This window comes from Cherax quadricarinatus, chromosome 8 (assembly GCF_038502225.1).
Source record: "Cherax quadricarinatus isolate ZL_2023a chromosome 8, ASM3850222v1, whole genome shotgun sequence".
In the NCBI taxonomy this organism is placed as follows: Eukaryota; Metazoa; Arthropoda; class Malacostraca; order Decapoda; family Parastacidae; genus Cherax; species Cherax quadricarinatus.
In genome coordinates, this window is record NC_091299.1 from 5,958,884 (window position 1) to 5,982,771 (window position 23,888).

Sequence of the window (23,888 nt, forward strand, 5' to 3'; positions counted from 1 at the left end):
TGACTCGTTGCTGCCTCCCTGTCAGGTATTCCCTTATCCATTGCAGTGCCCTCCCTTTTACATGCGCCTGATCCTCCAGCTTCTGCACTAATCTCTTGTGGGGAACTGTGTCAAAGGCCTTCCTGCAGTCTAGGAAAACGCAATCTACCCACCCCTCTCTCTCTCGTGTCTTACTTCTGTTACCTTGTCATAAAACTCCAGGAGGTTTGTGATACAGGATTTGCCTTCCATGAACCCATGCTGGTTTTCATTTATAATCTTGTTCCTTTCCAGGTGTTCGACCACTCTCCTCCTGATAATCTTCTCCATGACTTTGCACACAATACATGTCAGAGACACAGGTCTGTAGTTTAGTGTCTCGTTTCTGTTTCCTTACTTAAATATGGGGACTACATTAGCTGTCTTCCATTTCTCAGGTAGTTGCCCAGTTTCAAGGGATGTGTTGAAGATTGTGGTTAGAGGCATGCACAGCATCTCTGCTCCTTCTCTAAGGACCCATGGGGGAGATGTTGTCTGGTCCCATTGCCTTTGAGGTATCAAGGTCACTTAAGAGCTTCTTCACCTCCTCCTCAGTTGTTCGTATGTCATCCAACACTTGTTGGTATATTCCCTCTTGATGTTCCCTTCCGTGCTGTCTTCCCACAGCCCTTCCTGTCTCTACTGTAAAAACTTCCTTAAATCTCCTGTTCAGCTCCTCACATACCTCCTGATCATTTCTTGTGAGTTCTCCACCTTCTGTCCTTAATCTGATCACCTGGTCTTTGACTGTTGTCTTCCTCCTGATGTGGCTATACAACAGTTTCGGGTCAGTCTTGATTCTCGATGCTATGTCATTTTCATACTGTTGCTGGGCCTTCCTCCTTACCTGTGCATACTCATTCCTGGCTCTGCGACTGATCTCCCTATTTTCGTGTGTTCTCTGCCTTCTGTACTTTTTCCATTCGCTATTGCACTTTGTTTTTGCCTCCTTACACCGTCGGGTAAACCAGGGGCTCGTTCCGGTCTTCCCATTGTTACTGTTGCCCTTGGGAATAAACTTTTCCACTGCCTCCTTGCATTTTGTTGTTACATATTCCATCATTTCATTTACTGGCTTTCCTGCCAGTTCTCTGTCCCACTGGACCTCCCGCAGGAAATTCTTCAACCCTATGTAGTCCCCTCTTTTATAGTCAGGCTTTTCCCATTCAACTCCTGTTATTCTCTCCACTTGCAGCTCTACTATGTATTCAAAGCACAGAACCACGTGGTCGCTATCTCCTAGGGGACTCTCATACTTGATGTCCTCAATGTCTGAGCTGCCCAGGGTGAACACAAGGTCCAATCTTGCTGGTTCATCCTCCCCTCTCACTCTGGTAGTGTCCTTAACATGTTGGTGCATGAGGTTTTCCAGCACCACATCCAACATCCTGGCTCTCCATGTTTCGGGACCCCCATGTGGCTCCAGGTTTTCCCAGTCGATCTCCCTGTGGTTGAAATCCCCCATAACCAGCAACTTTGCTCTGTTGGTATGAGCTCTTCTTGCCACCTCAGCAAGTGTGTCCACCATTGCTCTGTTGCTCTCTTCATATTCCTCTCTTGGCCTCCTGCAGTTCTGTGGTGGATTATACATCACTGCAATGACCACTTTGTGTTCCCCAGACTGAAGTGTACCTGCTATGTAGTCTCTTTCTCCCGTCTCATCTATGCCTTCCATTTTCTCGAATTTCCATCTGTTTTTTACGAGCAGAGCAACCCCACTTCCCCCCCTGCCCCTTCTATCTTTCCTCATGATCTGGTATCCTGGTGGGAAGATTGCATCTGTTATTGTCTCCGTGAGTTTTGTTTCTGTAACTGCTATGATGTCTGGGGACTTCTCATTGATTCTTTCTTGTCATTCCTCATGTTTATTCGTTAATCCATCTGCATTTGTGTACCAAACCTTCAACTTCTGTTCTAATGCTGTAACTGTGGTGCAAGGGGTGGGAACAGAGGGATCGGTGTGTGATGGTTGGTTTGGATTGTTCAGTTGCCTTGGGGGTGTCGTGACTGGAGTCCTTCTGCAGGTGTTTCTGGGGGGTGTGTTTGTCCTTCCATTTGATCCTGGGTTATTCTGCTCTCCTTTTTCATTTCCTCCCATTTCTCCTTTCGTTTTTGAACTCTCTCTTTCATTTCTTCCTTTCGTCCTGTGTTCTGTCTCGATCGAGGTACACACTCCGGAACTCCTGCTTGCCTCTCAGCCCTGCTTTCTCCTGCAGGATCATGGTTCAGGTTGATTCTGCCTTGAAAATTACTTTGAGAGGCCGATTCCTTTTCTTTGTGAACCACCCAATCCTCCGAAAATTTGCCACCTGGGTCATGTCTCCCTCGCCTATCACCTTCATGATATCTTCAATCGCTTTTTTCTCCTCCTGCTTTCTTTCATCATAAGTTTCCCCTTTAGTTTTGTCTAGCCCATAGACAAACACGGATCTCTCCCTTTCCACCTCCCACTGTGACTCTCATTGCATCCTCTGATGTGTTTTAGTTTCTTCCCGTGGAGTGTTCCTTCCTTCAGTCCCTTCCCTAGTTATGGCCCCTATGCTTCTTGGTTTGTCCTTCCTGCTCACCTGTTCCTGGCCCCCACAGGTATCTGGTAAGGTCCTTGCACATGTCCTAGTTCCTTCAATGTCTTCCAACCTCTCATTCTGTCCTAGTGAGCTCCCTGCCTTTGTTTTGGCCCCATGTGGGTTTGACAGGACCTCTGCACACAGTTTAGTTTCCATGCTTCCTTCAGACCTGTTGTCTGTGTTTGATGTAGCCATTGCCGATGCTACTTCTGTAATATCTTTGTCTCTGTGCTGTTTCAGATGTTTCAGCTCTTCTAATCTCTCTATCTTGATTTCTGCAGCTGTGGCCTGTTGCTTCCACCTTCTGCATTCTGCTGCTAACCTCTCTTCCATCTTCCTTTCCAGCTCATCTAGTCTCCTTCCCCAGTCTTCCTCTCTTTTTTTGAGCTCTACCTCCCATTCCTCCCTCTCAGATTCGTCCTTGGAGCCCCTTGTCCTCATCCTGGTTCTAGGTTCCCCTGTTGCTCCACAGAAGGGGGGACGGGTGGTTAGGGGGAGGGGAATAGATGGTTAGGAGGAGAGGGGATTGATGGTTGTGGGGGAGGGGGAGGATGGTTATTGGAGGGAGGGAGGTAGTTGGGGGTTAGACGGTTTGGGGAGGGGTTAGGTGGTTTGGGGGAGGGGTAGGTGGCTAAGGTGAGGTGGTTAGGGTAGGGGGAGGGTGGTTAGGGGAGGGGGGGTACGTGTTTGTGTCAAGTGGTGGAGGGTGTGTGTGTGTGTATGTGCGTGTGTGTGTGTGTGTGTGTGTGTGGTGTGTGTGTGTGGTGTGTGTGTGGTGTGTGTGTGTGTGGTGTGTGTGTGTGTGTGTGTGGTGTGTGTGTGTGGTGTGTGTGTGGGGTGTGTGTGTGTGTTGTGTGTGTGTGTGTGTGTGTGGTGTGTGTGTGGGGTGTGTATGTGTGGTGTGTGTGTGTGTGGTGTGTGTGTGTGGTGTGTGTGTGTGTGTGTGTGGTGTGTGTGTGTGTGGTGTGTGTGGTGTGTGTGTGGTGTGTGTGTGTGGTGTGTGTGTGTGGTGTGTGTGTGTGGTGTGTGTGTGTGGTGTGTGTGTGTGTGGTGTGTGTGTGTGGTGTGTGTGGTGTGTGTGTGTGGTGTGTGTGTGTGTGTATATATGTGTGTGTGTGTGTGTGTGTGTGTGTGTGTGTGTGTGTGTGTGTGTGTGTGTGTGTGTGTGTGTTTGTGTGTGTGTGTGTGTGTGTGTGTGTGTGTGTGTGTGTGTGTGTGTGTGTGTGTGTGTGTGTGTGCTTGTGTGTGAGGGAGGGAGGGTTAGGGGGGGTGGCGTGGTTGAAAGATCCGTCGTGTAGGCACAAATTTAGTCTCATTTATCTTTCCCAATTATGCTGCTCTCTCCACTTATTGCCCTTTCTGGATTTATGTATTAATTGTTGCTGGTTATTATCATTTTCCTTGTTCACATTGAGAGAGGACTTCCTAGCTTCCTAAGTATTCTTACTGCTAATAACTACCGGTAGTAACACTGCCTGTGTGCGTGTGTGTATGTGTGTGTGTGTGTGTGTGTGAGTGTGTGTGTGTGTGTGTGTGTGTGTGAGTGTCTTGTGCGGTGTAATGACTGGCCGCAACTTCTTGTGACCTGACACAACCCTCCTGGGACTTGACAGACCCTTGCACTGTCTTACAATGTTGCCCTTGGAAGCTTGTCCCACCTACCTTCTCACACTCGTCAACACTATATTCACTATGTCTATGCTATTTCTATTCTAATTCTGGTAATAGCTTTTTCACCCTGAACTGTGTACCTCTTCAGTACAGGAAAGACTGTGCTATAACTTAAATTACCAGGCATACCATCTAAAGGGGACAAAAAGATACAAAACATCCAGGCCATGGGAAAACCTGGGTAGCCACAGCCACTCAAGAGGGAGAGGTTTTTTAGTGCCAGGAAGGAAAAAAAACTGGCAGGAAATGGCAGAAATAGTACACCAAATCCAGTCATTCCTGGAGTGGAACCACAGTCGATGGCCTCCACTCCAAACCAACAGATACAGATACTAATGCCGGAAAAAAATCCCCCCCCCTCAGTACCACCAATACCACCAGTCCGATAACATTCTTCTTTGCAAATATACAGGGTCTAAAGCCAGCAACAAACAACAAAATACCTTTCATCCGTGGACTGCTTGCAGAGGCAAAGGCAATGTTCGCGGCTTTCACTGAGACCCACATAAAGGATCACTTGGACAACGAAATATGGATCCCAGGTTACAACCTATACAGATGTGACAGAGTGAACAGGCAAAAGGGGGGGGGGGTTGGCCTGTACATTGCAGAGTCACTTGTTTGCACAGAGCTGCTTAATGCCTCAAATGATGTAGTGGAAGTTTTAGCAGTAAAGGTCGTGAACCAAAACCTAGTCATTGTGGTAGTCTACAAGCCTCCGGATGCAACATCCCAGCAATTCCAGGAACAGCTGTTAAAAATTGACCACTGTCTGGAAAATCTTCCAGCTCCTGCACCCAACATCTTGCTCCTGGGGGATTTCAACTTAAGGCACCTAAAATGGAGGAATATAGCAAATAATATTGTTGCAGTAATAACACCAGGAGGCAGCTCTGATGAAAACTCACACTCACACGAGCTTTTAAATCTCTGCACAAAATTCAATTTAAACCAGCAAATAATAGAGCCTACTAGACTGGAGAATACACTAGACCTCATCTTCACTAACAATGATGATCTGATAAGAAATGTCACCATATCAAAAACAATATACTCAGATCACAACATAATTGAGGTTCAGACATGTATGCGTGGAACCCCAGACCGACATAATGAGACTAGTCACGAGGGAGCATTCACCAAATTCAACTTCAATAACAAAAACATAAAGTGGGACCAAGTAAACCAAGTAATAACCGATATAAGCTGGGAAGATATACTAAGCAACACAGACCCCAACTAATGCCTAGAACAGATTAACTCGGTGGAACTCGATGTATGCACAAGGCTTATTCCTCTAAGAAAAAGGAGGAGTAGATGTAAAATAGAAAGAGACAGGCGCTCCCTTTACAGGCGACGGAAAAGAATAACAGAGCGGCTAAAAGAGGTCAATATATCTGAAATGCGTAGGGAGACACTGGTCAGAGAAATAGCAAGCATCGAACTTAAGCTAAAAGAATCCTTTAGAAGTCAGGAATCGCGAGAAGAACTAAAAGCCATAAATGAAATCGAAAGAAACCCAAAGTATTTCTTCTCCTATGCCAAATCAAAATCGAGAACAACGTCCAGTATTTGGCCCCTACTTAAACAAGATGGGTCCTACACAGATGACAGCAAGGAAATGAGTGAGCTACTCAAGTCCCAATATGACTCAGTTTTTAGCAAGCCGCTAACCAGACTGAGAGTCAAAGATCAAAATGAATTTTTTATGAGAGAGCCACAAAATTTGATTAACACAAGCCTATCCGATGTTATCCTGACGCCAAATGACTTCGAACAGGCGATAAATGACATGCCCATGCACTCTGCCCCAGGGCCAGACTCATGGAACTCTGTGTTCATCAAGAACTGCAAGAAGCCCCTATCACGAGCCTTTTCCATCCTATGGAGAGGGAGCATGGACACGGGGGTCGTCCCACAGTTACTAAAAACAACAGACATAGCCCCACTCCACAAAGGGGGCAGTAAAGCAACAGCAAAGAACTACAGACCAATAGCACTAACATCCCATATCATAAAAATCTTTGAAAGGGTCCTAAGAAGCAAGATCACCACCCATCTAGAAACCCATCAGTTACACAACCCAGGGCAACATGGGTTTAGAACAGGTCGCTCCTGTCTGTCTCAACTATTGGATCACTACGACAAGGTCCTAAATGCACTAGAAGACAAAAAGAATGCAGATGTAATATATACAGACTTTGCAAAAGCCTTCGACAAGTGCGACCATGGCGTAATAGCGCACAAAATGCGTGCTAAAGGAATAACAGGAAAAGTCGGTCGATGGATCTATAATTTCCTCACTAACAGAACACAGGGAGTAGTCGTCAACAGAGTAAAGTCCGAGGCAGCTACGGTGAAAAGCTCTGTTCCACAAGGCACAGTACTCGCTCCCATCTTGTTCCTCATCCTCATATCCGACATAGACAAGGATGTCAGCCACAGCACCGTGTCTTCCTTTGCAGATGACACCCGAATCTGCATGACAGTGTCTTCCATTGCAGACACTGCAAGGCTCAAGGCGGACATCAACCAAATCTTTCAGTGGGCTGCAGAAAACAATATGAAGTTCAACAATAAGAAATTTCAATTACTCAGATATGGTAAACATGAGAAAATTAAATCTTCATTAGAGTACAAAACAAATTCTGGCCACAAAATAGAGCGAAACACCAACGTCAAAGACCTGGGAGTGATCATGTCGGAGGATCTCACCTTCAAGGACCATAACATTGTATCAATCGCTTCTGCTAGAAAAATGACAGGATGGATAATGAGAACCTTCAAAACTAGGGAGGCCAAGCCCATGATGACACTCTTCAGGTCACTTGTTCTATCTAGGCTGGAATATTGCTGCACACTAACAGCACCTTTCAAGGCAGGTGAAATTGCCGACCTAGAAAATGTACAGAGAACTTTCACGGCGTGCATAACGGAGATAAAACACCTCAATTACTGGGAGCGCTTGAGGTTCCTAAACCTGTATTCCCTGGAACGCAGGAGGGAGAGATACATGATTATATACACCTGGAAAATCCTAGAGGGACTAGTACCGAACTTGCACACGAAAATCACTCACTACGAAAGTAAAAGACTTGGCAGACGATGCACCATCCCCCCAATGAAAAGCAGGGGTGTCACTAGCACGTTAAGAGACCATACAATAAGTGTCAGGGGCCCGAGACTGTTCAACTGCCTCCCAGCACACATAAGGGGGATTACAAACAGACCCCTGGCAGTCTTCAAGTTGGCACTGGACAAGCACCTAAAGTCAGTTCCTGATCAGCCGGGCTGTGGCTCGTACGTTGGTTTGCGTGCAGCCAGCAGCAACAGCCTGGTTGATCAGGCTCTGATCCACCAGGAGGCCTGGTCACAGACCGGGCCGCGGGGGCGTTGACCCCCGGAACTCTCTCCAGGTACACCAAACTGGGATTTGCAAGAAATCCAGGATATGGGAAACTTGAAGAAATTAAAAATGTGTCAGGGTATACAACAAATTCTAACCATATAATAGAGCTGAAAATTAATGCGATGGACCTGGGAGTGATAATATCAGAATATCTCGCCTTCAAAGACCACAACAATGTATCTACCTCATCCGCTAGGAAAATGATAGGCTGGATAATGAGTACACAACGGGCAGTGTGAGGGAGTGACCGCAAGCCAGTCCGTGGAGGGGGAGCACTTGTGTCTATCAAGTCGGTCGGCCTAGGAGTGAGAGCCGATGGGCTCAGCCTCCCACTGACGTGGGTGAGCCTACAGAGGGCAGCACCTAAAATGCCGCGAAATATGAACTACTCAGAGCAAACGGCTAGGCTGTGTGTTCTGACAGTACAGGCTGTCTACATGCTTTCTAGGCTGGAATACTGCTGTACACTAACGGCCCCCTTCAAGACTGGCGACATTGCAGACCTGGAGAGTGTACAAAGAAATTTCACGGCACACATACGTACGATAAGGCACCTAAACTACTGAGAACGGTTGAAGGTCCTTGATCTGTATTCCCTCGAACGCAGGCGAGAGAGATACATGATAATATACACTTCTAAGGTCCTGGAGGGATTGGTACCAAACCTGCACACGAAAATCACTCCATATGAAAGCAAAAGACTCGGCAGGAGATGCAACATTCCCCCAATGAAAAGCAGGGGCGCCACAGGTACACTGAAAAACAACACAGTAAGTGTCCGGGGCCCAAGACTGTTCAATTGCCTCCCAGCATACATAAGGGGGATTTCCAATAGACCCCTGACTGCCTTCAAGAAGGCACTGGACAGGCACCTAAAGTTAGTACCTGACCAACCGGGCTGTGGTTCGTACGTCAGCTTGCGTGCGGCCAGCAGTAACAGCCTGGTTGATCAGACCCTGATCCACCATGAGGCCTGGTCTCAGACAGGGCCACGGGGGCGTTGACCCCTGAAACTCTCTCCAGGTAAACTCCAGGTATGTACTCACCATATGGTAATAATATGACATACTTTCGCCACATAGTGTAATAACACCACATACCACATGAGAGATGCTTGATAAAATTATTTAAACATTTATGTATCACCTACTTTAAAATACGGAAATATTACCTAAGGTTCAGCATATTATCAGCCAGAGTGTCGGCATCATAGTCAAAGACTGGCCCGCTGATAATGTTTAACGTTCCATACATTTGCATCCATATACCAATAAAGTTGATAAGCTGCTGCCACCGTTGTGTCAACTGACTGGTGAAGGGAACAGCGTTGGTGATCAGGTAAGATAAGTTTTGGTTTTCCCTCCTGCTGCTGAACTCTGCGGTAAGAAAGAGAAATAAGAAGAGTGCGATTTTTAAACGTGTCTAACAGCAGGAAACAAGTGCTCAGTCATGTCTTATGATGGTTAATAGGTCACAGAGGTGTACGGATGTTCCAGCCAAACTACTGAATGAATGCTGGTAAACCTGCTTCATTTCATGGTTCAGTATACCTTGGTGGAAGATGGCTGGTATAGTAAAGAAAACAAGAATTAGCATTGTTTTGAATAGGGCGTAGTTGGCATCTATTTTTTGTACATGTTGAGCAGAGGCATTCAGCATTCCACAACATATTTAGACTCAAATTGAGTTGTAATAAATAAATGTTAATGAATAAACAGAAGGGCGGACGAGGGGCTCAAACTGCGGTCCGTAAATTAACAGTTCGACGCTCTACAGCCTCGGTTACCCAGACCTCTATTAGGAAGGAATAGGAACTAATACTAACTGTGTTATATGCCATCAGAGGCTTCGAGAGAGGTAAGAACAGATCCACTGCTAAAGCTCTAGTGCCGAAGGAAGGAGTTCGGTTGAGTTACAGTTGTTGCCTCTGACAGAATATAGTACAGTATTAGTTCCTGATCCTTCCTGTTAGAGACCCGGGCAGCCGAGATAGTAGAGCGTCGGACTGTCAGTTTGTTGACCACGGTTTGAGCCCCTCGTCCACTCATATATATATATATATATATATATATATATATATATATATATATATATATATATATATATATATATATATATATATATATATATATAATATATATATGTCGTGCCGAATAGGCAGAACTTGCAATCTTGGCTTAAATAGCAACGCTCATCTTGCCATATAGGACAAACGAAAATTTGTGTATGCAATAATTTCGCCAAGATCATTCTGAACCTAACGAAAAAAATATATTTCACTGTGTTTGTTTAGTATTAAATTATTGTAAACAAATCTATAATATATATAGTTGGGTTAGGCTAAAATAAATTGTTCTTGCTATAATAAGGTTAGGTAAGTTTTCCAAGATTCTTTTGGTGCAAAATTAAAATTTTTTACATTATCATTAATGAAAAAAATATATCTTTAAACGTATATGAGAAAATTTTAGAGAGGACTTAATTTTAAATGAGTTCTTGCTAACTGACCATATATATATATATATATATATATATATATATATATATATATATATATATATATATATATATATATATATATATATATATATATATATATATATATATATATATATATATATATATATATATATATATATATATATATATATATATATATATATATATATATAAAGCATGTATGTTAAAGTTTGACCTGCTTTAGGTGATAACATACCAGGAGGGAAGAGTGGTTGAGCAGTAACATTATATGAAGTAACAGTGTGATAACTGGAGCAGGTGGCACTCTGCTCTGGTGCCAGCCTCACGTCACTCATCCAGGGGGCAGCGCGAGTAACTTGATTCATACTAGACACTGTGAAGCTCGTCCAGAGAGGAAGCTTCACCAAAGGAGAGTAAGCTGAGGGGAGGGGGAAAGAGATCACATGTAAATAAGTATATAAAGAACTGAGAGGGAGACGAATAATTTGAAACAAGAGGACGAGTAAACCTCTGGTGAGAAAGTGACTAGACACAAGGGCACTAGGGATAACCTGTGAGCACAACAGTGTTAAGAAAGCTTATCACTGCTCAAGGATAAGAATACTCATAATATTCTGCTTAGAACAGTTTACAACTAGATGAAAAATGAGACACTTCTGCAACATTTGGGAATCTTTATTGTGGAAAAGTTTCGCTAGCCAGTGGTTTCTTCAGTCCAGTACGAAGAAGAACGATGGAAGATGAGGAGTTTGAGGTCATCAATCTCTCAGCCTGGAGTCGACGTGTTCAGGTCATCAATCTTGATAAAAGTACAGCATATATGCGGATATGTGGCTTATATACTGCAGACGCCAGTGACGGCGTCACTGGTGGAAAAATCCACCTAATTTATTGGCATAACTTTCTTCCACTTGAAGATTTTTCCATCGATGTAACCTTCTGCCACTGCTTCACCTCGCCTGTTTACCTGGAGTTTACCTGGAGAGAGTTCCGGGGGTCAACGCCCCCGCGGCCCGGTCTGTGACCAGGCCTCCTGGTGGATCAGAGCCTGATCAACCAGGCTGTTGCTGCTGGCTGCACGCAAACCAACGTACGAGCCACAGCCCGGCTGATCAGGAACCAACTTTAGGTGCTTGTCCAGTGCCAGCTTGAAGACTGCCAGGGGTCTGTTGGTAATCCCCCTTATGTATGCTGGGAGGCAGTTGAACAGTCTCGGGCCCCTGACACGTATTGTATGGTCTCTTAACGTGCTAGTGACACTCCTGCTTTTCATTGGGGGGATGTTGCATCGTCTGCCAAGTCTTTTGCTTTCGTAGTGAGAGATTTTCGTGTGCAAGTTCGGTACTAGTCCCTCTAGGATTTTCCAGGTGTATATAATCATGTATCTCTCCCGCCTGCGTTCCAGGGAATACAGTTTTAGAAACCTCAAGCGCTCCCAGTAATTGAGGTGTTTTGTCTCCATTATGCACGCCGTGAAGGTTCTCTGTACATTTTCTAGGTCAGCAATTTCACCTGCCTTGAAAGGTGCTGTTAGTGTGCAGCAATATTCCAGCCTAGATAGAACAAGTGACCTGAAGAGTGTCATCATGGGATTGGCCTCCCTAGTTTTGAAGGTTCTCATTATCCATCCTGTCATTTTTCTAGCAGATGCGATTGATACAATGTTATGGTCCTTGAAGGTGAGATCCTCCAACATGATCACTCCCAGGTCTTTGACGTTGGTGTTTTGCTCTATTTTGTGACCAGAATTTGTTTTGTACTCTGATGAAGATTTAATTTCCTCGTGTTTACCATATCGGAGTAATTGAAATTTCTCATCGTTGAACTTCATATTGTTTTCTGCAGCCCACTGAAAGATTTGGTTGATGTCCGCCTGGAGCCTTGCAGTGTCTGCAATGGAAGACACTGTCATGCAGATTCGGGTGTCATCTGCAAAGGAAGACACGGTGCTGTGGCTGACATCCTTGTCTATGTCGGATATGAGGATGAGGAACAAGATGGGAGCGAGTACTGTGCCTTGTGGAACAGAGCTTTTCACCGTAGCTGCCTCGAACTTTACTCTGTTGACGACTACTCTCTGTGTTCTGTTAGTGAGGAAATTATAGATCCATCGACCGACTTTTCCTGTTATTCCTTTAGCACGCATTTTGTGCGCTATTACGCCATGGTCACACTTGTCAAAGGCTTTTGCAAAGTCTGTATATATTACATCTGCATTCTTTTTGTCTTCTAGTGCATTTAGGACCTTTTCGTAGTGATCCAATAGTTGAGACAGACAGGAGCGACCTGTTCTAAACCCATGTTGCCCTGGGTTGTGTAACTGATGGGTTTCTAGATGGGTGGTGATCTTGCTTCTTAGGACCCTTTCAAAGATTTTTATGATATGGGATGTTAGGGCTATCGGTCTGTAGTTCTTTGCTGTTGCTTTACTGCCCCCTTTGTGGAGTGGGGCTATGTCTGTTGTTTTTAGTAACTGTGGGACGACCCCCGTGTCCATGCTCCCTCTCCATAGAATGGAAAAGGCTTGTGATAGGGGCTTCTTGCAGTTCTTGATGAACACGGAGTTCCATGAGTCTGGCCCTGGGGCAGAGTGCATGGGCATGTCATTTATCGCCTGTTCGAAGTCATTTGGCGTCAGGATAACATCGGATAGGCTTGTGTTAACCAAATTCTGTGGCTCTCTCATAAAAAATTAATTTTGATCTTCGACTCTCAGTCTGGTTAGCGGCTTGCTAAAAACTCAGTCATATTGGGACTTGAGTAGCTCACTCATTTCCTTGCTGCCATCTGTGTAGGACCCATCTTGTTTAAGCAGGGGCCCAATACTGGACGTTGTTCTCGACTTTGATTTGGCATAGGAGAAGAAATACTTTGGGTTTCTTTCGATTTCATTTATGGCTTTTAGTTCTTCCCGCGATTTGCCTGTCTCTTTCTATTTTACATCTACTCCTCCTTTTTCTTAGAGGAATAAGCCTTGTGCATACATCGAGTGCCACCAAGTTAATCTGTTCTAGGCATAAGTTGGGGTCTGTGTTGCTTAGTATATCTTCCCAGCTTATATCGGTTAGGACTTGGTTTACTTGGTCCCACTTTATGTTTTTGTTATTGAAGTTGAATTTGGTGAATGCTCCCTCGTGACTAGTCTCATTATGTCGGTCTGGGGCTCCACGCATACATGTCTGAACCTCAATTATGTTGTGATCTGAGTATATTGTTTTTGATATGGTGACATTTCTTATCAGATCATCATTGTTAGTGAAGATGAGGTCTAGTGTATTCTCCAGTCTAGTAGGCTCTATTATTTGCTGGTTTAAATTGAATTTTGTGCAGAGATTTGAAAGCTCGTGAGAGTGTGAGTTTTCATCAGAGCTGCCTCCTGGTGTTATTACTGCCTGGAGTTTACCTGGAGAGAGTTTCGGGGGTCAACGCCCCCGCGGCCCGGTCTGTGACCAGGCCTCCTGGTGGATCAGCGCCTGATCAACCAGGCTGTTGCTGCTGGCTGCACGCAAACCAACGTACGAGCCACAGCCCGGCTGATCAGGAACTGACTTTAGGTGTTTGTCCAGTGCCAGCTTGAAGACTGCCAGGGGTCTGTTGGTAATCCCCCTTATGTGTGCTGGGAGGCAGTTGAACAGTCTCGGGCCCCTGACACTTATTGTATGGTCTCTTAACGTGCTAGTGACACCCCTGCTTTTCATTGGGGGGATGGTGCATCGTCTGCCAAGTCTTTTGGTTTCGTAGTGAGTGATTTTCGTGTGCAAGTTCGGTACTAGTCCCTCTAGGATTTTCCAGGTGTATATAATCATGTATCTCTCCCTCCTGCGTTCCAGGGAATACAGGTTTAGAAACCTCAAGCGCTCCCAGTAATTGAGGTGTTTTATCTCCGTTATGCGTGCCGTGAAAGTTCTCTGTACATTTTCTAGGTCGGCAATTTCACCTGCCTTGAAAGGTGCTGTTAGAGTGCAGCAATATTCCAGCCTAGATAGAACAAGTGACCTGAAGAGTGTCATCATGGGCTTGGCCTCCCTAGTTTTGAAGGTTCTCATTATCCATCCTGTCATTTTTCTAGCAGATGCGATTGATGCAATGTTATGGTCCTTGAAGGTGAGATCCTCCGACATAATCACTCCCAGGTCTTTGACGTTGGTGTTTCGCTCTATTTCGTGGCCAGAATTTGTTTTGTACTCTGATGAAGATTTAATTTCCTCATGTTTACCATATCTGAGTAATTGAAATTTCTCATCGTTGAACTTTATATTGTTTTCTGCAGCCCACTGAAAGATTTGGTTGATGTCCGCCTGGAGCCTTGCAGTGTCTGCAATGGAAGACACTGTCATGCAGATTCGGGTGTCATCTGCAAAGGAAGACACGGTGCTGTGGCTGACATCCTTGTCTATGTCGGATATGAGCATGAGGAACAAGATGGGAGCTAGTACTGTGCCTTGTGGAACAGAGCTTTTCACCGTAGCTGCCTCGGACTTTACTCTGTTGACGACTACTCTCTGTGTTCTGTTAGTGAGGAAATTATAGATCCATCGACCGACTTTTCCTGTTATTCCTTTAGCGCGCATTTTGTGCGCTATTACGCCATGGTCACACTTGTCGAAGGCTTTTGCAAAGTCTGTATATATTACATCTGCATTCTTTTTGTCTTCTAGTGCATTTAGGACCTTGTCGTAGTGATCCAGTAGCTGAGACAGACAGGAGCGACCTGTTCTAAACCCATGTTGCCCTGGGTTGTGTAACTGATGGGTTTCTAGATGGGTGGTGATCTTGCTTCTTAGGACCCTTTCAAAGATTTTTATGATATGGGATGTTAGTGCTATTGGTCTGTAGTTCTTTGCTGTTGCTTACTGGAGTGGGGCTATGTCTGTTGTTTTTAGTAACTGAGGGACGACCCCCGTGTCCATGCTCCCTCTCCATAGGATGGAAAAGGCTCGTGATAGGGGCTTCTTGCAGTTCTTGATGAACACAGAGTTCCATGAGTCTGGCCCTTTTGGCAGAGTGCATGGGCATGTCATTTATCGCCTGTTCGAAGTCATTTGGCGTGAGGATAACATCGGATAGGCTTGTGTTAATCAAATTTTGTGGCTCTCTCATAAAAAATTCATTTTGATCTTCGACTCTCAGTCTGGTTAGCGGCTTGCTAAAAACTGAGTCATATTGGGACTTGAGTAGCTCACTCATTTCCTTGCTGTCATCTGTGTAGGACCCATCTTGTTTTAGGGGCCCAATACTGGGCGTTGTTCTCGATTTTGATTTGGCATAGGAGAAGAAATACTTTGGGTTTCTTTCGATTTCATTTATAGCTTTTAGTTCTTCCCGCGATTCCTGACTCCTAAAGGATTCTTTTAGCTTAAGTTCGATGCTTGCTATTTCTCTGACCAGTGTCTCCCTGCGCATTTCAGATATATTGACCTCTTTTAGCCGCTCTGTTATTCTTTTCCGTCGCCTGTAAAGGGAGCGCCTGTCTCTTTCTATTTTACATCTCCTCCTCATTTTTCTTAGAGGAATAAGCCTTGTGCATACATCGAGTGCCACCGAGTTAATCTGTTCTAGGCATAAGTTTGGGTCTGTGTTGCTTAGTATATCTTCCCAGCTTATATCGGTTAGGACTTGGTTTACTTGGTCCCACTTTATGTTTTTGTTATTGAAGTTGAATTTGGTGAATGCTCCCTCGTGACTAGTCTCATTTTGTCGGTCTGGGGCTCCTCGCATACATGTCTGAACCTCAATTATGTTGTGATCTGAGTATATTGTTTTTGATATGGTGACATTTCTTATCAGATCATCATTGTTAGTGAATATGAGGTCTAGTGTATTCTCCAGTCTAGTAGGCTCTATTATTTGCTGGTTTAAATTGAATTTTGTGCAGAGATTTAAAAGCTCGTGTGAGTGTGAGTTTTCATCAGAGCTGCCTCCTGGTGTTATTACTGCAACAATATTATTTGCTATATTCCTCCATTTTAGGTGCCTTAAGTTGAAATCCCCCAGGAGCAAGATGTTGGGTGCAGGAGCTGGAAGATTTTCCAGACAGTGGTCAATTTTTAACAGCTGTTCCTGGAATTTCTGGGATGTTGCATCCGGAGGCTTGTAGACTACCACAATGACTAGGTTTTGGTTCTCGACCTTTACTGCTAAAACTTCCACTACATCATTTGAGGCATTAAGCAGTTCTGTGCAAACAAGTGACTCTGCAATGTACAGGCCAACCCCCCCCCCCTTTTGCCTGTTCACTCTGTCACATCTGTATAGGTTGTAACCTGGGATCCATATTTCGTTGTCCGAGTGATCCTTTATGTGGGTCTCAGTGAAAGCCGCGAACATTGCCTTTGCCTCTGCAAGCAGTCCACGGATGAAAGGTATTTTGTTGTTTGTTGCTGGCTTTAGACCCTGTATATTTGCAAAGAAGAATGTCATCGGACTGGTGGTAGTGTTGATACTGGGGGGGGGGGATTTTTTTCCGGCATTAGTAAATAAGCTCCTTCCCTGTGCATATGCTGCATTTTCATCAAGACTGATGCACTGAACACATCGACTCAAGGCTGAGGGACTGATTACCTCAAACTCCCCATTTTCCAAGGTTTCGCCAGCGACCTAGGTACAAGGTGTTGAAAATACACGATATCTAGGTAAAATGTAGTGAGACCACATGATGCCTATGTTGGGAGGGTTCCGTGGAGATATGATGGTTGGAGATAAAGACACTTGTTGGGTTGTATACACTTATATTAGCAAAGTTGTGAGGGGAGGGGCCCAGCCTAACCTGTCGCCTGTAGGTCTATCTGTGAACTGAGAAAGGGACAGGGTGACTCCCGCCCACAAGCAGCAAAGTGTGATGTCACATGTTAGCCGCTAAGTCTAGCAAGGGGTCGTCTATATAATACATATGGATGGTACTAACAATGGTACTCAGCTATGCTACACAACATATACAGGGGATCAGCAACTATGCTGGCACCTAGGTACAAGTTGTTGTGTCGCAGGGGTTCTTCAGGAAAGGGTGAAGGATTGTTATATGCAAAAACTCAATGCACATAAAAGGCCCTAAAATCTGGAATTCATTACCTGTAAATATAAAAGAAACACAACCTGTTTATAAATTCAAGTCTCTTCTCAAAGATTACTTACTCACCCAAAACCAAATAAATACTGAATAACTGAACATTATAAATTGTATATCTTAAATGTTACTCACAATTATATCACATAAATGTTAAACCTAAAACCCAATCTAACTTTATTATTTTTTAAATACACTACCTAACAGAATCACTACCTAACTGAATGCAACCATATGACCTGTCTTTGTAATACTCACTTGTGCTTTATAGTTATCTGTTTACATTAATGTTTTATCACTGATTTCATCATTGCTTAGTAGCAGCGCTGTATAGTCCTTGTGGCTTAGCGCTTCTTTTTGATTATAATAATAATAATAATCATTGCTTAGTTAATCTTAAGTTAATTTTAAGCCAGCCCGTAATGCTATGCATAGTATAAGTGGCTTTGGCATACTGCTCTTATCTGTATTTTTTTTGTACCTCTGTATGTGTGCACAAATTGGAAATAAATAAATAAATAAATAAATAAATAAATAAAAATATTTATATTGTAAGGACAAAGGTGAAGCCCAGCCTTTATCAGACGTCTGCCCCCGGACCTAGTCGGAATCTAACTGAGGGGCGCTTACCAGGCCGACTGCCTTAGTGGGCCGATCAAGTGTAGTCATGTGACACCAGCGTTGCGTACAGAGGGATGGTGCATATAAGGCATTAGCACATATATACGGATACACCCCGACTTACGTCCGAATTCCGCTCTGACCGACCGGTCGGATCTACAAATGGAGGGATGTGGGAACTGTTAGCATGGCGTGTAGAAGTCATATACCCATACAACATTCTTTTAACCTAATAAATTTTTGTGCAAGAATGGTATATAATACCGACAAGATGAAATTAAGACACTTGTGCAACATCTGGGTATCTTTATTGTAGACGTTTCGCCATCCAGTGGCTTTATCAATACAAATTCCAGGACATAGGTTGAAGACAGAAGACGAGGTAATCAGTCCCTCAACCTTGGAGTAGGTGCGAAGAGCACCGAAGTCGTGGAGATTCTGAAGCAGAAGCAAGGAGCCTGGCGCTTATATAGTAACGTCAGGTGTAGGAAACAAGGGCATAGTCATTGGTAGGCGGGATTCCCCAGTGGAAGTAGGTCCTTCCCAAAGAGATGGGTTAGTTGTAGTAGTAGTTGTCGTAGTCGTGAAGGTTATGTACATGTCCTCGGAACATGTCTTCAAGCTATGTCCTGGAATTTGTATTGATAAAGCCACTGGATGGCGAAACGTCTACAATAAAGATACCCAGATGTTGCACAAGTGTCTTAATAAATTTTTGTTATGATTATCTCTTTTTTTATCAACCTGCTTTATTACCTTAAGTTTCATTACTCACACTTACGTACATGTAATTTTTTTTATTTTTTTCTAATTTATAGTGTATTTTTTCGGTCGTATGTGTGTGAAGGAACGTAAGTCAAATAGGTCAAAAAGTCGGGTAGGATCTGTGCTACCAGGTGTTCCACCACTGACAGTTGAACATACACGACACCTAGGCAAGAGGTGTTGAAAATACATGTCAGTGTTTAGTGAGCCGTTAATCAGACTATGGAACGACAATCTATATACATTTTTATGACCGAGACTCAAACTTGGGTTAGTTCCAGAATTTCAAATAAAACCCAAACACCACAGGACTTTGAAAAAGCAATAAATGAAATGGCCATGCACTCTGCCCCAGCCCCAGACTCATGGAACTCCGTGTTCATCAAGAACTGCAAGAAACCCCCTTTCACGTGCATTAAGCATTCTATGGAGAGGGAGCTTAGACAAGGAGGTGATCCCACAGTCACTTTAAAACGGATATAGTCCCACTCCACAAAGGGGGCAGTAAAGCAATTGCGAAGAATTACAGACCGAAAGCACTAACATCCCACATCGTAAAATTTTTTGTAAAGGTTCTAAGAAGCAAGACCGCCAACCCCTGAAACCCTCCCCAGGTAAACTCCAGGTAAACCACCTGGACACCCAACAACTGCACAACCCAGGGCAACAAGGGTGTAAAGCAGGTCGCTCCTCCCTCTCACAACTCTTAGACCACTATGGTCTTGGATTAAATGGTTATAACTATGACCATAATTTATAAAGGGGTGGACCGGTAAGCCAGCGGAAGGCCTCGGTCAGATGACCAAAAGCTCCAACGGCGAGTCATCATCTGACTAAGACCCGTGTCAGGAAGCATTTGTCCTGTTTCCTAACGAACCTGATCTAACCTAATCTGGGCCCTCAGAAAACAATACGAAGTTCAATGAGGACAAATTCCAACTACTCCGCTATGGAAAACTGGAGGAAATAAAAACTGTATTGGAGTATAAAACAAATTCCAACCACACAATAGAGCGACAAAATAATGTGAAGGGCCTGAGAGTGATAATGCCAGAGAATTTCACTTTCAAAGATCATAACACTGTCTCTACCACATCTGCTAGGAAAATGATAGGATGGATAGTAAAAACCTTCGAAAGTAAGGATGCCAGTCCTATGATGTTTCTCTTTAAATCACTATAATATATACTAAACGGCCCCTTTCAAGTCAGGAGAAATTACATACCGAGAGAATATACAGAGAACTTTCACTGCCATTATAAGTACAATAAAGCACCTCAATTCCTGGGAACGGTTGAAGTCCCTTGACCTGTGCTCCTGGGAATGCAGACAAGAAAGATACATTACAATTTACACCTGGAAAATTTTAGAGAAACTGGTCCTAAATCTGCAAATGGGAATCACTCCCTACAAAAGCAAAAGACTCGGCAGGCGGTGTAACATCTCCCCAATGAAAAGTAAGGGTGCCATGAGTACACTAAGAGATAACACCATAAGTGTCAGGGACCCAAGACCGTTCAACTGCCCTTAGCTGTCTTCAAGAGGGAGCTGGACAGATACCTAGTCAGTACTTCACCAACCGGGCTATGGTTCGTACACTGAATTGCATGAGGCCGACAGTAACAGTGACTGATCAGGCCCTGATCCACCGTGAAGCCTGGTCATGGACCGGGCCGCGGGGGCGTTGACCTTTGTAACACACTCTGGGTATTCTCTAGGTACGTCTAGGTACAAGGTGTTAATAATAAACATCATCTGAACACCTGTTCCTAGGCTGAAGGACTGATCATCTTCTACCTCTTTAGTCTTCTGTTTTTTTGTCTCTGTATTACATTCTTTAAGCCACAGGTTGGCGATACGTCTACAAAATAAAGATACGATCTTGTTGTACATGTGTCTAATTCTTCAACTTGTCGGTATTATATACCATTGATGGTATAATAGGTAGGTGTTGAGAATACTCGTACAACTGCCCTATACATGAACAACGAGCTGTGGCCTCAACAATTTGTCAGAAAGATTTCCGTACAGCAGAATGTATCTTCATGTGGGGGAAGACAACCTGAAACACGCAGTAAAGTCTTTGTACGACCCTGAGCCTCAATTACTTACCAGTGACATGATCTTGCTGCACCAGGAGGAAATTTGACTGGTGAGTGTGTGGGACTCCCCATGGTAGATGTTTGCTCATGATACTCGCACTCCTGTTGTAAGCTTGCTCAAGCAACTTGACCAATGTGTGTGTGTCAGCGAGTTCTGCCTCGCACTCAGCCTCGGACAGTCGCTGCTCCAACACTCCTCTTGTTGGCAGCTTGGCTACTTCAGGAGTTTGCTGCAAATTGATTGAAAAATGTGTCATATAGGGAACCCAAATAAGGAATAAGTTCATTATAGCAAAGATATTCATTGTATGTCACATTTTGGTTTAAAAAAAAATGACGAATTTTGCTACTGTATGGTACAAATGAACTAACAATTAGTAGAAATTACGACGAGCAATGAATATTTCTAAATCACAAAGCTGATGAGGACCTCGGTGAGAGGAAAAAATATTGTTGTTTTGTGGTCTCACTGTTGGTTGATTTGTGCCAGAGACCAGTGATGATAAGAGCGTGTAAGATGCACCTCTATATTTCACAACATTCTGTGAGGCTAGATAGCGAGAGGCAGGTTGTATACCGCAGTGCTCCACACTGGCTCAAAACATTCACCTCATAGTAACATTTTCCGATACATCGTCGTAATAGGACGACACAACATTCATTTGTATTTTGCTTTTATGTATCACTATCTATAACCATGTGAGGTGAAATACTTTCGATCAAGCGCTATCAGGATTCTAGTCATTCCCATTGGTTCTCTCTCTCTCTCTCTCTTTCTCTTCCTCCTCTCCGCCTCTCTCTTTACATAGGGTTGTACAAGGTTAGGTTAAGTGTTTCTAACTTTATGTATAAGCTAAAAGCTGTTACCTACATCTGCTCATTTTAAAGGCTTCTTATCGTTATTACACGTAAAAAAAAATAAGGAACAGGATGAAGTTGGTGCCATCTTCAGGAAGGTGCTGGACAGGCACCTCAAGCCAGCACATGACCAGCCGGGCTGAGGTTCGTACGTCAGTTTGCGTGCAGCCAGCAGTAACAGCCTGGTTGATCAGACCCTGACCCACCACGAGGCCTGGTCTCAGACCCTGACCCACCACGAGGCCTGGTCTCAGACCGAGCCGCGGGGGCGTTGACTCCCGAAACCCTCTCCAGGTATACTCCAGGTATCTGTGGGTCAGCGATTTCATTTGATCAACTGTATTTCGTTGACGCCGCTGTGCTGCGCGAACATTTTTGAAGATTCGAGTCATCCTAGGAATAAATGAGAAAAGTTACATAGTGTAATTGCTGTTTGCTGCCCGTCTTGTTGTGTAGAAGTTCACTTCTCGCTGTCCACGTGGTGGAGCTAAGTGCGGTACTTTGATAATGTTGTCTTTGTACATAACAGTAAAGCTACCCACATCCCTCCGGTAAAGGCTCTGATGAAAGAAGAGATCATGTCCAGACCTGGTCCAGACGATAGATGAGTTGTCTTGCTGTTTTCTATTATGTCAAGAAGTCGCAAATGAGAAGGAGGGAAGGCAATCCAAGAAAGTGGAGCATACTCAAGGTGTGAGCGCACTTGTGCCTGGTACAGAGTCTTGCAGATTCTGTTGTCGAGCAGATACGAGATACAACGTAGTGCTTTAAACTTCCTGGCTGCCTTGTTTGCAAGATTTGCTATGTGGTTCTTCATAGTTTGTAATCAAATTTCATCTCTAGGATATCAACCTTATCCCAGGGATCCACACTCTCCCATTCAGTCTTACCCCTGCTCCAGCATTACCATCATGGAGCCTAGAGACCATCATCATTTGTGTTTTCTTAGAAGCAAATGTAACCTGCCATATTTCTCCCCAGGTTGAAATAGCTGTAACATAGTAATTGATGCAACTTAGAATAATTGGTATTTCCTCTCTTGAATGTGTAAAGTCAGAGTACAACCGTCTGTATATGCATGGGGTTCTGTGATAAGCTGAAGAAGGTCACTGAAGTAGACATTTCAAAATAATGGCCCCTAAGCATACTTCCTTGTGGAACACTTGCACCAACTGAGTGTCTTGTTGACTCCGTCCCGCTGAGACCTATTTTTGGAAATCTACCTTGAAGGTAATCATTGAGGAGGCATGGTGCAGAGCCGGCGACTCCTAGTGCTTGCAGTTTTCCAAGAGTCCAATGTGCCATATTCGATTGAAAGCACCAGCAATGTCGAGTGCTAATACTCAGCTGACCTTGGATTCATCCAGTGACTGGTGACACAGTGGGAACGTTTAACAGCAGATCAGCAGCAAAGTGACCTTTCCTGAAGCCATATTGACGGTCACATAGAAGTGAGGGGTAGTCGAAAAACGCTGTCGCCTGCCGTGAGATTATTGTCTCAAGAAACTTGCCAGTGATTAACAGGAGTGACATTGGTCCGCAGTTGCTGGTTTCCGCTCTGCTCTTCTTTTTGTGAACAGACTATATTTGCCTCTTTCCACAGAGAAGGGCATATACACTGTGCTAAGCAGTTATATTAGAGGTGCTGCTAGCTGGTCTGCACATCTACTCAGTAATCTTGGGTTCACCTTATCTGGGCTGACAGCCTTTTTTTTTGGTCTAGCTATTTAAGGAGGAAATACACTTCATCCTGCCTTATCGTCACCACTGATAACTTTGATACAGTTTTTGCGGCTAGCAAAGGAGGTTGGTTTCCTTGCTGGATCAGGAACTTGCATCTTGGCAGATAGTGTTCGGCAAAGATGTCGGCTTTCTCCTGGTTGCTAGTAGAGACGATCACATTCTGCTGATTGAGAGGCGGAATAATTTCATCAGGTGAATAAACCTCTCAGTCCTCGACCAATGACCACCAGGTTTCGGAGCCCACTCTACCTGACACCAGCTTTCTGTATGTGTCAGCCTCCCATCTAGAGATGGCCCACTTTTGAACTTCTTCTTTTGCGAATAGGCTTGCGTGTGTAGGTTCCTGTTATAGATAGTGGGATTCCTCTTATACCTTCTCCAAGCCTTGAACTATGCAGTAGCAGCCTCTTGACAACGAAAGCCACACCAAGGCTGATCTGAAAGCTTCGTCACATACTGCTAGTGAGGGATATCAACATCACTTTGGTGAAGAGCATTCCAATCGGAGTGGTGAGCTAGGAGAGAAAGGTCGGCCAGTTTCATGTTTCCCACAGTCAAGGGGATGACAGTCGACTGTGCTTTCAGATAGA

General features: G+C 44.2%; 1 protein-coding gene across 2 annotated transcripts in view; it reads right to left on the reverse strand.

Moving 5' to 3' along the window:
* The window catches only part of LOC128685186 (venom phosphodiesterase-like), a 150,829-nt gene that overhangs the window by 15,741 nt on the left and 111,200 nt on the right, over positions 1–23,888 (reverse strand). For both annotated transcript variants that reach the window (XM_070082806.1, XM_070082807.1), the window contains 3 exons: positions 20,708–20,927; positions 10,382–10,564; positions 8,837–9,041 (listed from right to left, as the gene is read on the reverse strand). In XM_070082806.1, coding sequence (XP_069938907.1) covers positions 8,837–9,041; positions 10,382–10,564; positions 20,708–20,927 — 608 coding nt within the window. The remainder of the gene's footprint in view (positions 1–8,836; positions 9,042–10,381; positions 10,565–20,707; positions 20,928–23,888) is intronic.